An 18,512-nucleotide genomic window follows, 5' to 3' on the forward strand; every position below is an offset into this window, starting at 1 on the left:
TGAATGGTGGTGCTGGAGGGGACTCTTGAGAGTCCCTTGGACTGCAAAGAGAACAAACCTATCCATTCTGAAGGAAATCAACCCTGAGTGCTCACTGGAAGGACAGATCCTGAAGCTGAGGCTCCAATACTTTGGCCATCTCATGAGAAGAGAAGACTCCCTGGAAAAGACCTTGATGCTGGGAAAGTGTGAAGGCAAGAGGAGAAGGGGACGACAGAGGACGAGATGGCTGGACAGGTTCATCAAAGCCACCAACATGATTTTGGTACCAAGCTCCGGGAGGCAGTGGAAGATAGGAGGGCCTGGCGTGTTCTGGTCCATGGGGTCACGAAGAGTCGGACACAACTAAATGACAAAGACAGGAGGATCTGTAGCACCTTTTTTGTCTCCTTCAATTGTCATATTTTCTGTTTCTCCTCTCCTTAAGACAGTGGAATGCAGCTGTGAACCTGCGGACCCCTATCCATGGCTAATGAGCCACTGCAGTCTCCAAAGCGGTCACAAAACTGGTGGACCATAGGTGTCCTCTAGTCTAGTATTCTGTTCACACTGTGGCCAACCAGCGGTCAAAGCCATTTTGACATGCTGCAGGACGTGTGTCGTTGGCCAACCTCATTCTTCACAATGGGAAACGCCCAAAGGAGAGGCTGAAGTAGAGTCCATGTCTGCATTAGGAACATCAACAGAGCCCTGAGGTAGGACTCGACCATCAAGGGGCCAGTCCTGGAAAGCCAGAAGACAAGCAGGCTGTGAAGGCCACACCATGCTTTTTCTTCCATTCCTCATTGGGGGAGGTAGAACCTAGCAGCCACCACAGTTTCTTGTGGCAGTGAATTCTACAGTTTTTGTCAGTCTGTCTGTCTATATGCCTCCTTTTCAAAACAGTTTACAATACTGAAAGAAACACGGTCAAAAGCTAAATAATACATTATTACACTCTTTAAAAGGCCTTAAAGAGATCTCGTATTAAAACTCATAAATAAGAGAAATATTAAAAGCTCAAGTAAAGCAGCAAAAAGAAAATAATCCCTTTTAAAAATCCCCCTGGTGAAACCATCATTTAAAAAATAAAGCCTGCCTACAGAAAAAGTTGTTTATCTACATGCCCCGTGAAATATTTCCACTTCTCTGTCCTGAATCGCCCTCATTCACACTGAACCCATGAACCCAGAAAAGTCTTCTGGTCTTCGAAGAGTCAGAGATGTTGTATCATTTGAGACACTGGTTCTTAACCTTGGGTTACTCAGGAGTTTTGGACTGCAACTCCCAGAAGCCTTCACCACCAACTGTGCTGGCTGGGGTTTCTGGGAGTTGCAGTTCAAAAACATCCAAGTAACAAAGGTTAAGAACCACTGATTTGAGTTACAGGAAGATGATGGCGCCCCAGGTCAAATAGGCTGGTGACGTCCTAAACACAACTCTGCCTGCCAACGGAGGGAGAGAGTTAACTGCTCCCAGCCCCACATTACCGTGGGGCTTATCGCATCAATGCCACAAATGTAGGCCCCTGCTTGACCCACAAAGAGTTCATCCCACCCACCATCCTCTTTCCAACAGAGGTCAAGAGGAAGCCACAAGGAGACCATGAAGGTGACCCATCTCCTGCACTGATGCTCCAAGAACACGGACGCTCGGTTTAGCCATGATGGCTAGCTGTGAGGTTTGCCTCTTCTACTCCATGAATATGTGGAGGCTGTTTTCCAACCCAATCCCATAACTGTATTGCATGGCGTTTTGTGTGGAATATGTTGCCTGTCCATTTCATTGAGGATCCCACCACCACCACCAAGTTCTAGCATAACAAAAGAGCAATAAAGTTCTCACTCTCTCTTCTTTCCAGGGCTTGGATATTTTTTAGATTCCAAACGATTCCCAAGCTCTTCTCTGTTTCTTTCTGCACAGCATGCATCACATAGTAATAAACACTCATCATGGCCCCCTTCCCTCTCTGTCTCCCTTTGATCCTCAGCTGGAAAGCCCTCACCACGGATGGCCTTTCTGCTTGGAGACGAGGCTCCAACCCCCCACCGCGTTTCATCAACAAGCAACCTCAAAAGTACAGAAAGGACAAAAATCGTGAAGAACCAAACATTAAAGGGCAAGAAACAGAAAGAATGTAGAAGAACATGTGATAGGGTCATCTTCCTCCCGATACTCATTTCAGCAGCTGGAGGGTTTCCAAAATCTTTAATTACCAACTTGAGACAACTGTCAACAGGTGGTCATTTGCTTCTGGAAACTCCAAAAGCAGTGATTGTGCAAGCATGCCATCTCACGTGCAAATTTTTTTTTGGAGTTGTTTCCCAGTTGTTAGGCTCCACCTTTTGATCTGACCCAGAAAACCAGCCATGCTGAGAAAGAAGAAGAATAGTCATAAAACAAACTCTTTGGCCTCAGCGATGCAGGAATTCTAGGAGACTGATCACATAAGAACTTTAACCCCTTGGAAGAATTCTCTCTTTCTCTCTCTCTCTCTCTCTCTCTCTCTCTCTCTGTATGTATGTGTATTTGTGCGTGCGTGCGTGCGTGCGTGCGTGCGTGTGTGTGCGTGCGTGTGTGTGTGTGTGTGTGTGTGTGTGTGTGAGTGTGATGCCTGAGTAACCCCACAAGCATTCTCTCCTCCTCCTCACTTTGCCCTGCCCTCTTTGGCAAAAATGGCTCTCAGCATCCTTGAAGGAACACCACTTCCATACTTTAAGACCTGAAGTTTAGATCCAAACATCTTCCCATTTTCACAACAGAAGAATGTTCCTCCTGCCCAAGCCAACCGCCTCTCCATCCCTCCATCCCTTTGAACACCGGACCCTGGTCTTCTCCTCCTGCTTACCATCAGCAGGAAGGTCCCCAGAGCCTCGGCCAGGCCCTCTCGGATTGTCCCGTTCCGGATGGTCACCAAGCCGACGATTTTTTCTAGCATCTTGGCTGACGACATTCTGGAAATTGAGCTCCTGCTGGAAAGACAGAGGTCATGGCTCAAATACGTTCGCCTTGCTGGCACACTGGGGGATGTTCTATGAACTTTCTAACTCCACTCTGTCCTCGCCATGCACCGTGATTTAGTTAACAGCTGGCATGGCAAAATAACACAGCAATTCAGCAGGAAGAATCTCTCTCACTGCCTCATTCTTCTCTCTCCTGACTCAATCAATGCTCTGTCCTTCCTTTCCTTCCTTCCTTCCTACAGATCCTAGGCATCCTTGAACTAGAGGAGCGATTCAATGTCCAAAGTTTACGACATCATCGTTCTGCTGTGAAAGAAAACAGGCCCGCCCAACGGAAAGCTGGCAAAATAAAACCCGACCTACGGAGAGAAAAGTGAGGGGGAAGGAAAGGGGATTGAATCTCAGCCCTGTTTAACACTATTTTGTCTTTCAGATCAACGGTGTGGATGGACTCTGCGCATTATGAACTGCAGGGCTGATAATAACAATATGTCGCATCACAGATAACCGTCACTTGCCGAATTTGTGATATACGTTCCTGAGGTATGATGTCAATCCTGAATGGCAAAATAATTACACAATGGTATCCCATGAACCACAGAGTTCAACGTAAAGAAAAAGAAGACAACAGTACAGTGACTTTGTCCAGAATATGTTAAGCTTTCATTTTTTCTACACATATTTCTACATGTGTACTGTAGGGGACGTGGTGGTGCTGCGGGCTAAACCGCAGAAGCCTGTGCTGCAGGGTCAGAAGACCAAGCAGTTGTAAGATCGAATCCACGTGACGGAGTGAGCGCCCGTCGCTTGTCCCAGCTCCCGCCAACCTAGCGGTTCGAAAGCATGCAAATGCAAGTAGATAAATAGGGACCACCTCGGTGGGAAGGTAACGGCGTTCCGTGTCTAGTCGCACTGGCCACGTGACCACGGAAGATTGTCTTTGGACAAACACTGGCTCTATGGCTTGGAAACAGGGATGAGCCCCGCCCCTTAGAGTCGAACACGACTGGACAAAAATGGTCAAGGGGAACCTTTACCTTTACCTTTACTGTACTTTACTGGGCAGTGTATTAGACAGGTTCCAAGTAGAACTTGGAAGTCACTTCCTAAAGTAATCTAGTTCCTTATAACTAGTTTCTTTTGGGTAAGAAAGTATGTAACTAGTAATTGCACAGCTAGCTTTTAGGTATCACGAATAACATTTATGCTCCGTAGGTGTAACAAACAACACCTCTATTCATTCAGAAGTTATTTCAAAAGTGTTTCAAGGCCTTTTGGAGATATGTTGATACACATTTTTCAGGTTCCCTTGTCAACCTAAGTGGCGAGAGAAGTGTTCTTTAGTTTCATTGTTTGTCTTTCCTAAATGTTTCTGAGATGTAACATAAAACCTGGCTCCTCGATAGAACCAGACTGTATTTCCTTGTATTTTTGTGTCGTGCTGGTAAGGGCAACACAATGCTTTCACAAAACCTCAGAGCAACTAATGATAAGAGCTATTTTGGTGTCACGAATGAATGCAGAAGACAATGCGTTCCTTTCAAAAGGTCACATTCCCAACATTGAACATAATGATGGCATAACTTGCAAATAATGATTTAATTCCGTTGTACTTTTAAAAACACACTTTACAATGGAATGATAAATAACTACTTTAAAAAAAACCCTTGACATTGATAAACGGAACACAAGAACATGGAACAAGGACCTCATTTGACTGAAATAAAATGCAGGTCTCTTATTACAAGACAGTCCATCAGCTCAAGGAAATCCGGATAACCATCAAACCTCTTTGTTGTCTGTAAGATGGTGTAAGATGTAAGATGGTGGCCACACTTCGTACTTAATTGTATTCCCCCCCCCCTCTACCATTTCTACACGTATAACAACTTGCCAGTGAAGATAACTCTCTATGTACAGTGGTGCCTCGCTAGACAATGATAATCCGTTCCACTGAAATAGCTGTTTAGCGAAATCATTGTCTAGTGAAAAGCATTTCCCCATTGGAATGCATTGAAACCTGTTTAATGCATTCCAATAGGGAAGAATTCTCGTTGTCTAGTGAAGATCAGCCATAGGAAAGCCACTTTGCGAACTGCCGATCAGCTGTTTAAATTGCTGTCTTGTGAAGCTTAGGTCCCGAAAACACCCATTTTGCGAGCGCGGAGGAAGCTGTCAAAATTGTTGTCTAGCGAAAATTGGTTTGCAAAGCAGGGACCAAACATTGTCCAGCGAAATTCCCCCATAGGAATCACTGTTTTGTGAATCGCTATAGCGATCGCAAAAAGTCAATGTCTAGCGAAAAAACTGTCATGCGGGGTAACTGTCTAGCGAGGCATCACTGTATCTGATAAACTGGCCTGCAGTCAAAAATAAAATAAAATTGCAAAAAAAAAATGTGTGACCAAAAAAAAACTAAAAGAAGTCTAGTGGGATTTTAGTTTTCTCTCCATACAATTAACAGAGCTTTCCCACTGGAAACGGCAAAGTCAGAATGCCTTTTGGCTTAACTTCTCCCTGCCTGATAGGGAAAGAGGAAAGCTGAGGGAGATATGGCAATATTTTCCAATTAAGCAGTTTTGAGACATCCTTGAAAAGCATCCAAAATATTTTAGCTTATCCTTCCCTTCCCCTTGAGACTCCTCTGGAAAAATCAGAACAATCACTTTTCAGGTCTGCTTTTACAGAAGGAGGTTTGTGCTGTAGCAAGCTATCCTTGTAGTTTTTAGGGGCATCTCCCCCCTCATGCTCTGTATTATCTGGTGTCCTTTGCAAATGTTGTTATGCTATAGACAGTAAAATGAAGCGAAGCACAGAATGTCACCCTTTCAAAGGAACTTTTTGTGTTATCCATCACTGACCAGACTGGCATTATTATCACTATCCAAATCACACAAATAATTTATTCCATTACATATTAATGCATTGGGGTGGGAAAACTATGTACTTGGTTCCCTCTAGTGGCCAATTTTGATATTATACTGTACCTTGGAAATATTTATAAAAATTACACAAGACGGGAACAAAGAATATTTCTTCTGCCACTAAGGCTAAGAGAATGGCATAATACCTGAAAAATTTCAGTCATGATTTTTTCTTCTGAAACCGTCAAGAAGCTAAGCCCCATGTAAGCACACTGATGTTGCTATACTGCTAAAACTAGCAAAAATATTAAAAGTGGTGGTGGCGATACTGAATAATAATAATAATTGCAACTGAACGAATCCAGTCATAGATTTAGGCTACTATAAGCGTAAAGGAGTAAACAGCGACAGCAAATTGCCACTAATTCATAGGTGGGTACTTATAATCCTAGTCATACATCAATCACATGAACAGGCATGAAACTAGGAATGTAAATGGCAACTTGTTAATTAGCAGCCATTTACCATCATGCTCAAAATCCTCCAAGGTAGGCTTCAGCAGTTTGTGGACCGAGAACTCCTGGAAGTACAAGCTAGATTTCGAAGGGGCAGAGGAACTAGAGACCAAATTGCTAACATGGGCTGGATTATGGAGAAAGCCAGAGAGTTCCAGAAAAACATCTACTTCTGCTTCATTGACTACGCAAAACCCTTTGACTGTGTGGACCACAGCAAACTAGGGCAATTCCTTAAAGAAATGGGAGTGCCTGACCACCTTATTTATCTCCTGAGAAATCTATACGTGGGACAGGAAGCAACAGTTAGGACTGGATATGGAACAACTGATTGGTTCAAAATTGGGAAAGGAGTACGACAAGGCTGTATATTGTCCCCCAGCTTATTTAGCTTATATGCAGAATACATCATGCGGAAGGCCGGACTGGAGGAATCCCAAGCCGGAATTAAGATTGCCAGGAGAAATATCAACAACCTCCAATATGCAGATGATAACACTCTGATGGCAGAAAGTGAGGAGGAACTAAAGAACCTTGTAATGAGGGTGAAAGAGGAGAGTGCAAAAAACGGTCTGAAGCTCAACGTCAAAAAAACTAAGATCATGGCCACTGGTCCCATCACCTCCTGGGAAATAGAAGGGGAAGATATGGAGGCAGTGACAGATTTTACTTTATTGGGCTCCATGATCACTGTAGATCGAGACAGCAGCCACGAAATTAAAAGATGCCTGCTTCTTGGAAGGAAACCTTGACAGCATCTTAAAAAGCAGAGACATCACCTTGGCAACAAAAGTCTGCATAGTCAAAGCTATGGTTTTTCCAGCAGTGATGTACAGAAGTGAGAGCTGGACCATAAAGAAGGCTGACCGCTGAGGAATTGATGCTTTTGAATTGTGGTGCTGGAGGAGGCTCTTGAGAGTCCCCTGGACTGCAAGGAACACTCACTTCACCTAACAGTAGGGAGGGCCCTGGCTCTGGTTGCTTAAATCCTTCCCGGACCCTCTAGTTATCCCATGATAGTTAAATGTACTGTATTTACATTTTTACAAAATCTTTCTACTTTTCCTAACATGGATCAACTTAAAAACAATCCCAATGCCGCCAAGCTGCCCTCTTGAGGTTCTGCCTTGGCCGAAAGACAGGTGGGTCTATCTATCTACATATCCCCCCTTTTAACAGCACATTATTTACTCCTATAACAACGAGAAGGACCACACTATATCGTCTACACAGGTACTCTCTGAGGACATATAGAGGCAGGCTGGATAGCTCAGTGAGTTAAGTCTCTGGCTGTGGGGCCAAAGGTTGGGAGTTCAATTCCCCCACTGGGTCTCCCAAGAGAAGAGCCAGCCTGGGTGGCCTCGGGCCAGCTGCACACAGTCCCAAGGCACCCCCCAGAAGAAGGGAAGGGTCGACCACTTCTGAGTATTCTCAACTTAGGAAATCCTGAAAAAGACCACCCTAAGCCAAAGTTGACTTGACAGCACACGATTATTATTCTACGCAGACTGTTGATCCGGATACTCACACGGATAATCTTCATTTAGGCATTCAGAAACGGATTGATTGCCACACGTGAGACCGGAAAGCATGCTGCTCCCGCCCCCTCTGAGATCACCCTCCATGTGCAAAGAGTAAAGTACCACTCAGACATGGAACCTTTCCAAATGTCGCACGTGGTCCCTCTCCGGCCTCTCCCTGTCCATGTGGGAGGGGCTGGAACGTGTTCCCCAGCTAACTGGGGGGGGGGGGGAAGTGCCTAAACAAGACTTGTGTCTGTTATTTTGGGTTTAACAAGATTATTCTACATGGGTACAAACAAAAACTAACCACAGGGGGGGAGAGATGCTCACGGTGTGACCGGTGCGTGGATGGATGCCTCTAATAAAACACCATCGGATAGGCAATGCTAGGACAGAAAACACATGAGCATTAAAGCCAGCATCAAAGATATAAACTATTACAACAAAATGGTATCTGGAAAAGCGGGCAAGAGTCCCTGAATGCTTCTTCAGTGAGTGCATCTTTAAACAATTTAAGGTGCCACAAACATCTTAGTTCTATTAAAATAACACCATTTTAAAATCCCTTCCAAAATGCATGTATTTTCCAATGCCTGTCTGGGGGTCAGCCGGACCAGGGATCTTGCCAAATCTCCCTAGATGCAATCCCACAGCAAGTGGGGCCACCACCAAGAAGATCCTGACTGTGTTACCTGCAGGCGGACTGTTCGTAAAAGACAAGCTACAACACAGGGACAGCTTGAATGCTCAAACACTCTCCTGCGAGCAGAATAGCCGCCCTGTAGATGTTTAACAAAACTTATTGACATTGACAAGCAGTCGTGGGGGCGGAAGGCAGACTAGCGCAGTTCCTCAGCAGGCACGCGCCTCTTTAACAGCATGATAAATGAAGAGCTCACACTTGCACGGCAGTCATTTAACAGGTGCAGATCCCCAAAGACAGGCATGACACACCTTACCCGTCTGATTCCGTCCCTGTTGACAGAAGAACCAAAGGAGAAGGGAGAATCACGGGCAGACGGCAGACCCAGGCAAAGCGTGGCTATTATAGGAAGATGAGCCACTCCGAGTCAATGCTTTTTAATGCACTTCCCCTTTTATCAGAGTGATTTTTCTCTTGTTGCTGCTGGTGCTAATTAAGTTCATTCCAGTGAACAATTTGGTGGGGCAGAATCTTAATTAGATAGCCATACAGAAGGCTTGCAACAGGAGCCCGTTGATGGCAAAACACTCCCAACAGCCTTTTGCGGTGGGAGAAACAAACAATCATGTAATGAATACGGCTAATTGCAGGATTCTCCAAGGAATTCCTGATCGGCAACTTTGGGAAGTTTAGAAAGGTCATTGTCCAGTCTTCCGGCATGAGCCACAGAGTGTAGGTGTAGATTGTGGGTCAGGCGTTCAAAGGCTTGAAATGTGTTTCACAACTAATTCATGACTGCTCGATGTGTGAGTTTCACTGACAATTACTCTGGGTTAATTACAGAGTGTTGGCTTGAGGACTGATGAAGAGAAATTCACCCTGGATGCAAATCCAGGGAGGATGTCTTGAACCAGCAGCCATTAACATAAAAAGTCACAGTTAGAGTAGGCCCATTTGAATCAATGAAATTTACAGAGTTGACTCACTAAATTCCCATTGATTAACGGACCTCCTCTAAGCACAATGTACTGTGCTAAGGAACAGGATGGTGGCCAATATATAATAAATCACACATTGTTGTGTTTTATATCGATTCTTCTGTTCATGTTTTTAATAGTTTCTAGAATGTCTTATAAGTGAATATTAATACAGCCCTGTATAACTGCAACACTCTGACGTGAATAAACGCAAATCGATGCCCGAGGGTGTAAAGCGATAAATAACGATCACTTAGTCCTCTTATCTGATAGAGAAGGATATCAGAGCAGACTCTGTAATGCAAAAAAGCCATAAAGGTTATTCAGTCATGAAACAGTAAAATCATAAAAGAAGCCATGCGCACACGTAGCAAGTCTTCAGGTTTTCATTCTACGAATATTTCAGTCATCAAAGAGCCGAATGGTCTAAAGTTTTAATACTTTGAAAAGAAGACACCGTTTGCACCTAATGCCCATTAAGCGCAGCACAAACAAAGTGTAAAGGAAATAGGCTCATTGAAGATCGTGCAAAGGGATCAAACAACGTACTAATTGCCTATGGAAAGCAGATCATTCACCCTTCTGGGCACTGCGAGAGTCCAGGACAGATCACCAACATGACACTTTTCTTATTAGAACTTTGCTCTCTTCCAGAGTGGCGTTTCTGTTCCCAGGAGATCTGAACGTACATTGTTAATTAGCAACCCAGGATCAGCCGCGTTCAAAAGCTTAATGTTTTAAACCTTTTAGTATGTGTTAGTAGCTTGACAGCATGTGTTTTATTTATTATTGTTGTAAACCACCCAGAGCAGTGCATTGCACTAATGAGGCCGTTTATAAATCTAAGAAATAAATAAAACAAAACAAAATAAAAGCAATTTTTTGGGGGGTGGGAAATCAGGAGACGTGTCGACATATTAATCTGTTGTACTAAACAAGAGTTTTGGGGAACTTTAAAGACCAACAAAGAGTATCTGACACCTGCCATTTTGGGCGGCGGCTAAATCTGATGACTCCAAAGAATGCGATGAGTGCAGGGTTCCCTGTGCATGAAAGTTTTACACCAAATAAAGCATGCTGGTCCTTGAGGTGGCACAAGAGTCTTCTGCATTTTGAGGAAGTCACCGACCAACAACATGTCTCTTACATTCTCATTTCCAAAACAAGCCAACCAGTGAACTGTGGAATGGAAGGGCAGAGGTCTCGCATCCTCCGCCTGCTCCTAGACCCTTAAATGGTGCGACTCAACAGCAACCCCATCAAGCAGAGGTCCTGTTACTGCTGGCGCTGACCCTTGTCCTTGGACAAGAGCTTGAACCCAAGTCTATTCTTGTCTTCCTCCCTAAAAGTCTCACATTCCCATGCATCTCCAGCTCTGTTCTGGTCCGTGGGATTCCCTGCCCAAGAGTTCCCGTGGGCACTGGGGCCTAGATTTTCCTCTACATGCCCCATCGACGTTCCTTCTACTTTTCTCTGCCTTCCGACTACCTTGGTGATGGTGCTTCACCAAAGGACTCCACACAGGACCCACTTCTGGCTTGGCTGAAGACGTAGTAGGCAGGGCTGGTGCAGATGGACTGGCGGAGTAAATGAGTGGGAGTGGGATCCATGGATCCCTAAGAGAAGATCTGTTTTGGACAAATAGGGCTGAACGTCAAAGTTTGATAGGCCTAATGGGTCCTCTGCGTGGAGGCATACCTTCCCTCCATTGGAAGGGTTCTGCATCCAGCAGACATCAGAGAGACTCATTGTCCGCTGATGGCCCACCCAGATACCCCTGGAAAAAATCTTGTGTTGGTGGGAGGATAGTATGTTGGAACTCCAATGAAGGAGAGAAACTGCATTAAGCACATTGTCCACCAGGCAGCCGTTCCCCATAGAATGGTATGGTGGGGTAACCTGGTAGCCCCTCCCCAAAGCATCAACAGAACAAAAGCCATGGTTGACTTAAAACTGGTATCTGACAGTTATAATCTATTACCCTCCCAGATGATGTCTCCACTAATGGGGCAGGGAAGGGATCAGGCCTTCGGGTTGAACTGGCGGGCAAATGCAGGGCAACCCAACTGCCAGGGTGACATTCAACATTTTCTCCCCATTCTGTGTAACCGTGGTTGGTGTGAATAAAAACGCCAGGTTCTCGCACCAGCACAAGGACAACACACGGCTGACCCAACAGAGACGTGGTGGTGACAGGAAGGAGAAAAGAGGTCATGAATGATCAAAAGTGACATGGACACTATTTAGAGCCAGTAGTAACAGGATCCAAGTGCAGTGGTTCCCAAGCTTGGGTGTCCAGATGTTCTTGGAATCAGGTGGCTGTTGTGACCCACAGGATCTTCCCGTATCTCTGGCTACTCGCTAACCCTATCCCTTCCTAAGAAAGCCATGTTCTTTCCATCCCACACATGCTTTGTGGAAGCTGTCTTTGAAGAGCATTTGGAAACAGTAGCCAAGGTTCTAAGGTGCTATTGGGAGCCCACTACACACACCAGATTATTCTGGTTTTATTTCGACTGCACTGGACTGCAGTTGGTTTCAGAGGCAAGTTCTGTTTGAAGCCCTCAACAATTTGGGTCAAAGGTATTGGAATGGTTTACTTCCCACCTCCTTCTCGCTTGAGGCTGCTGGGTACTTTGGACAAGGCCTGCTTGGTGGTGCCACCAAGACTCCAGAATTCGCTTCCAACTTTTAAAAGAAAATGAGAAAAGCACCTTGCTCAGACTTACCCTGAGTCTTGAAGGATTGGGTCCCCCTTTGTTGTCCATTTGAATGATTGGTCCTCCAGATCTCCTGTCACTGGGAGTAATTTTGGCTGGTCTTTCAACATTTGTTGTTGTGTATTTAAAATATATATATTTAAAGATATATCAAATTATTTCATGGTTGCAAGCTGCTTTTTGAGAGCCTTGTAGGCTAAAATCAGCATGCTGTTTCCATCCCAAAGCGTTATTTTAAGTTAGTTTAATTTTACTGTAATTTAAACCTAGTAAAACAACCTTTTTCTGGTTAAGGTAGTGAACAAGGCTTAAATCCTGAGTCTTCCCTAGGTTTTCCCAGTACAGCCATTACTCCATAAACATTAAGAATGTCTTGGATTCCCTCTTCAGTCTGGCATGAGGAGAAGATGAATCTGCTGTCAACTTACTCTCCACAGAATCCCAAGGATCAAGGGAAGGGATTATACAAACACAGTTTTGATTTAGAGAGAAGGCTGTTTGAAACCATCCAGAGAACAACTCACTACATCATCTCCCTTCCCCTCCCTCTTTTCTCCTGCCCAAATGAGTCTTTGCCTCGTCTTGGCATGGGAAGGGAGGCAGTGTCTACAGGATATGGGCACACTTTGAAAAGTAATAATTCTTCCTGATCCTCCATAAAGGACCTCAAAGCCTTCAGGCATTCCTGCAGAATCACATCTGCTTGGTGTGGGATGGATTAGGGGTAAAAAGCAAGGCCAGGTTGTTCTCTTCCTCCTCCCTTGATAAGAGCAAAGAAGATCACATCTCTCCACTCCCCCCTTTCTTACTTCAGTGAAAAGGCTGAGGCGCCCTTCTAAGAGCACTGGAGTAAGAGTCATCAGCTTCAGGCGGCACATACCACTGGGCAGTCTTTAGCCGTGCCTTTCCCCACTGCAATGGGGCGGCAGGATAATGACAGCAGGGAGGGATGTGGAATGGAAGGTGCCTGCCAGACACCATGCTAAATGGGCCACTTGCGGGTCCTCAATGGCATTTCATCAACCCTCCCAGCAAGATCCTATATATATAAGTCTGGCACCCTTGAACAGGGTTAGTCCATGTTTTCTCCACCATAAGCATTCATGGACTGTAGCCCATCTCTTCAGGTACATAGAATCATGGAGTTGGAAGGGGCCTCTAAGGCCATCGAGTCCAACCCCCTGCTCAGTGAAGGAATCTGAATCCAAGCAGATCTGACAGAGGATTGTCTAATTTTATCTCTTGAAGGCCTCCAGTGTTGGAGCACCCACCACCTCTCGAAGACGTTGGTTCCCCTGTCGCACTGCTCTGACAGTTAAGAAGCTCTATCAGTTTCCCCCGATATTCAGCGTAAATCTGGCTTCCTTTAATTTGAGCCCATTGGTTGCGTGTCCTGCACTCTGGGATGATCATGAACAGATCCTGCCCCTCCTCTGTAGGACTGCCTTTCAAGTCTTTGAAAAGGGCTATCCTATCTCCCCTCAGGCTTCTTTTCACAAAGATGCCTGCTGCTTTCAGCCTTTCCCCACAGGTCTCGGTTCCCAGTCCCCTGGCCATCCTTCTTGCCCTCCCCTCTGAATTCGCTCCAGTTTGTTGACATCCTTCTTCAAGTGTGTTGTCAAGAACTGGACACAAGACTCAAGATGAGGCCTAACCAGTACTGAACAGAGGGGGACTAGTACCTCAGAGGATTTGGAGGCTATACTTCCGTTAATGCGTCCTAAAATTACATTTGTCTTTTTTACAGCCACATCCCACGTTTGACTCATATTTAGCTTTTGACCTACGACAATTCCAAGATCCCACTGACTCGTAGTTTTACTGAGCCAAATCTACTCCATCTTGTAACTGTGCATTTGTTATTCCCCCACCTCCCCAGCGCCTTAGGTAGAGAACTTTGCACTTATCCCGGTTCAGTTTCATTCTGTCGAAAAGACCACTGTTTCCGCCCGTGGCCTCTCCGATTAAAAGGACTCAAGGCTCCAGATGTCAAGTCCCTCCAAGAGATTTTGGAAAACTGTTGTCAGTGAGAGTTGTCCCTTTGGGGTTTGGGTGTGCCAGTGTGGCTGGGGGATGATGGAAATTGTGATCTCACACACCTGGCTGGGGTGAGCTGGATTTGTAGCTCTGTATAAGGGAATTATAGGCGTTCTGTTTACCAAAGCTAAGAGCTTCTTCAGAAACACTGGTTGGGATTTAGCATCCACCACCATCATGATATTCCACCCTGCCTTTGACAGCCGCTGCCTGTGGGTCTGTTTTGAATCAGCAGATAAGGGACAGGACATAAAAAGGATCAGCCCCCAAAGATACCAGCCCACTAGGATAAAGCCATGATTAGGTTTTTCCTTATCTAAGCTCAGGGCTTTCTTAAGGACAGAAATATGGACTGAGGAGAGATGGCTGGAAAGCAGTTCACATAAGAGGTGAAGAGGTCTTTGGCCCTGCCATACACACACACACCCTCAACAGTGATCCGCCGTTTCCAGCAGGGAGAAGCACCAGACCCCTAACGCATCATGGCAACCCAGAACACCCCAGAGGGAAAGGCCCTTTATTTTGGCTGTCAAGGTTCACATGGCATGAGAGAAGAAACAGTTAAGGAGCAAGGCAGGAAAAACAAATAAAAACAAATAACTAGCCTTTGCTGAGAGCGTTACATTCCAGACCATCATCATCATAATATGGGCCATCAAGTCAGTTGTGCATTTCAAATTTTTCCAGCTAGAGCCTCCTCCAACGCGGCTTGCTTTTCCCTTCTTCTGGGGCTTGCAAAAGCTACCTAATGGGCCTCCGCCACCAGTTATTCCAAGGAAAAGGGATCGACCACCTCCCCCCAATCTGCACACGATGCTCTGCTCCCCACGGTGGGACCCCACCAGGACGGAGGACGTCCAGCAGGGAAATAAATACACAGATGTCAAAGAGCAGGTCTACATGTTGTCACTGGAAAGTGGCCTCTTCAACTCTCTCCTTTTTAAAATTATTTCGTTATTTAAAATATGTTTATCCCACCTTTCTCCTTAAAAGGAGCCAAGGGAGCTGGTAGATGTTATGCTTTGCCTTTTGAGAGGCTAGATCTCATGCAGACGGGCGCATGGAACAAAAGTGGGTCCTTCTCATGGACATTTCACAGCACAGCAGTCTGTTAGGGCATGTTAAAGATGCTAAAGTACTCAGGAATATGATGCTTGAAGGGTCGTCTTCTTTGGTAAGAACCTTGCCAAGGGTTAAGGCAATCAACAACAGCCCTGCTAGGCATTACGTTATTAACTAAAGTATCTGGGTTCACCAAGTTTAGAATCTCCTTAGTCCACCCGCTTCTTTCTCTTTTCCTCTCTCCTTCGTCCTTTCCACACACACCCCTTGCTAGCCTTTCTGTCCACCTCAGTGACTCCTTCAACTTGGACCTCCTCCCCTCACAACCTATCAGGTTGCAGGACCCCCCACGTCCATCCCCAACGGTCTGTAGGCATCTGAGGCTCAGCAGGGAGACGTGTCGCAATGGCCTCCCTCTCCAGGACAGAATCCTTTTCATGAGACAAAAACTTGAAACCAAATCCCTGCGTTTGATGGCCGGGTGACTCAATAGCTGGGTTCAGATGTCACCACAAACCCGGGTTGCATGGGAACCCTGGCTTGTTGTGTGCCAAGAGTGATCTTCTGACCCGCTCCCTCCTCCCTCTGGCTTGGCGAAACCGTGGCGAGATAAATCATAGACTTTTGCTTTCTGTGTCACGGCATGTGAACCCAAGAGAAGATTGCTTTCTGCTCTGATGTGTTCCTCCCCTACAAACCAGGGAAAGAAACCACAAGACTCCGTAGTCTTTCTCTAGTTTGGCCAAGGAAGGTCAAGCCAAACAGCCAGCTCCAGTGAGACTTCACACGTTGTCATAAGCAAACCCTGGGTTGAAGGCACATGGTTCTTTCAACTACTCCTGTTCCAAGTGGGAGTTCAGCTGAACCTCCTGGCTCACCCTCAACGAGCTGAAATTGTCTCGCCTTCTTGTTATCTCCAAATCAGGGCCCAGAATGGTTGTATTTTATTTCTGCACTCATTCGTTCTCAGCACCCAAGGTACCTCCATCATTATCATTGCCCCAATTAAGCCATCAATTCATTGCATTGTGTATTGTTAATCTATTGTCACCACCTATGAGCCAAAAAAAAAAAAAAGGAGAAATACTCTCTGGTTCCCTTTAGTGGCCAATGTTGATATTGCACCAAAAAACAAAACAAAACCATACTTCTTTTGCCACTTAAGATTGGGACGAGAAAGCCATAAACCTGGGAAATTCCTTTCCAAACAGCTACTTTAAATGCCCTTGTTCAAAAAGTAACCTTTAAAAAAAAGATAATACTTATTACACCTAAGTAACATAGATATTCCCCATGCCACTAAACGGTATCTTGCCAACGACTAATTATTTTGCCACCAGGAAGTACATAGTTACAGTATAGGTAACTGTGTAATATGCAACCAGTTATTTAACACAGTGGTCCAAATGCACCCGATGTGCATGATTGTCACACATCCATTGATCTTTTGTACATTACAAATGTAGGTATAGCATGTTTCTGATTAGATTGTAAAACAAAGCTGTTTTGAAAAGGTAAAGTAAGTTAAATGATGTTTTAACCTTTAAAAAAATATAAAATGCCATTCACATGTAAAGACTTGGGTATAAGAGTGGGGTTCATAGCCTGGGGATCCATCTGGACCTGGCGCTCACCATGGAAACACAGGTGGCGTCGGTGATCCACTCCACCTTTTTCCATCTTTGGCGGATAGCCCGGCTGTGACCTTATCTCGACATGGGGGCGCTCAACACCTTGGTCCATGCGCTCGTAATCTCGAGATTAGACCACTGTAACACGCTCTATGTGGGGCTACTTTTGAAGCTGATGCGGAAACTCCAGGCGGCCAGACTCCTTAGTGGGGTGAGAAAATACCATCACATCTCCCCTACCCTGGCCGCGCTGCATTGGCTGCCCATTCGGTTCCACGTTGACTTCAAAGTTCTGATGCTTACGTATAAAGCCCTAAACGGTTTAGGGCCTTGATACTTGGCGGAACGCTTACTCCCACCAAGTTCTACCCGTGTCACTCGTGCGAGCCAGGAGGTGAGGCTGAGGAGCCTGATGCTGAGGGAGACCCGGAAGGAAAAAACAAGAAACCGGGCCTTCTCGGCGGTGGCTCCTCGCCTCTGGAACAACTTGCCTCCTGAGATTCGCGGGGATCCCTCGCTGGGCATCTTTAAGAAACAACTGAAAACGTGGATGTTTCGGCAGGCCTTCCCTTCAGCCAACCCCAGCTAATCCCTTCCAGTCAATCCTTGATGTTTTCCTTTTCTCTCTTTACTGTGAGTCACTCTGTTTTCCATCTTGTTTCAGCTGTTTATTTATAATAATTCATGTATTTATATATTTTATGTTGTACGCCACCTAGAGTGGTCGTAACTGACTAGATAGGCGGGATATAAATTCAATAAATAAATAAATAAAATATAAATAAAGGTTGACTTCTCTACCTGCCCTTTCTCAATCTGTCCTCACCATAAGCCTGGCAAGTAGGTTAGCGGTTCCCAACCTTGGGTCACCCAGATGTTCTTGGACTGCAATTCTCAGAAGCCTTCACCCCTTGCTGTGCTAGCCAGGATTTCTGGGAGTTGCAGTCCAAGAACATCTGGATGTCCCACGTTTGAGAACCACTGGGTTAGACCAAACGTGAGCAGCCTGCCCAGACCTTCTTGGCTTCAGGCTGAGGGCGGATTCGGACCAGGGTCTTCCTCATCTAGCTGTGTTCCTTAAAACAGCACCCCCAGATCAGGGCAACCTCGTTCTTTCTCTACCGTCTCTTTCTTGACTTCCACTCACCCTCCAACGCGGCTTCCTCCTCCTCCTCTTCCTCAGTTCAATTTCTCCAGAGATGTTTGCAAGCCCAAATGGTGAATTTTGTTGAGAAGGAAACTCCTCACCTCAGCTCCTTTCCATTACTGTTCGAAATGGTTTCTGAGAGGGAAGGCGAAGAACAAAATTGCTTTTCAGTCTTGGAAACTCGGTCGGATAACAAAACCACCACCCAGCTGTCAGTCTCCTGAAACCACCAGGCTCCTTCTAGTCTGTTCCATTGTCCAAGGTGCCAGAACCAAGCTTAGGTTTCATCACCAGAGTGGTTATTCTGAGGTCGCCCTGGAATCATAATGACACCTGGAAATGCTTGATTTAAGCATTCATGTCAGTTCCAGGCCACGTTCCTATATGCTCAAGGGCTCATTGCTGTTTACCAAGAATCACATCGCAATCAGAAGGCTTATTTTTAATTAAA

General features: G+C 45.5%; 1 protein-coding gene across 7 annotated transcripts in view; it reads right to left on the reverse strand.

Moving 5' to 3' along the window:
• The window catches only part of LOC110080474 (aquaporin-7), a 33,906-nt gene extending 15,707 nt beyond the window's left edge, over positions 1–18,199 (reverse strand). The window contains exons 1-2 of one of the 7 annotated variants that reach the window (XM_078384170.1): positions 18,062–18,199; positions 2,828–2,951 (exon numbers count right to left, since the gene is read on the reverse strand). In XM_078384170.1, the coding sequence (XP_078240296.1) occupies positions 2,828–2,932 (105 nt within the window). In that variant the 5' untranslated portion in view covers positions 2,933–2,951; positions 18,062–18,199. Of the gene's footprint in view, positions 1–2,827; positions 2,952–7,849; positions 8,047–8,803; positions 8,950–12,193; positions 12,591–18,061 lie in introns of those variants that run through there. The other 6 variants (XM_020796414.3, XM_072992993.2, XM_078384169.1 and 3 more) reach the window with 6 other exon arrangements.
• Between the last annotated feature and the right edge of the window lie 313 nt (positions 18,200–18,512).

This window comes from Pogona vitticeps, chromosome 2, assembly GCF_051106095.1.
Source record: "Pogona vitticeps strain Pit_001003342236 chromosome 2, PviZW2.1, whole genome shotgun sequence".
NCBI lineage: Eukaryota > Metazoa > Chordata > Lepidosauria > Squamata > Agamidae > Pogona > Pogona vitticeps.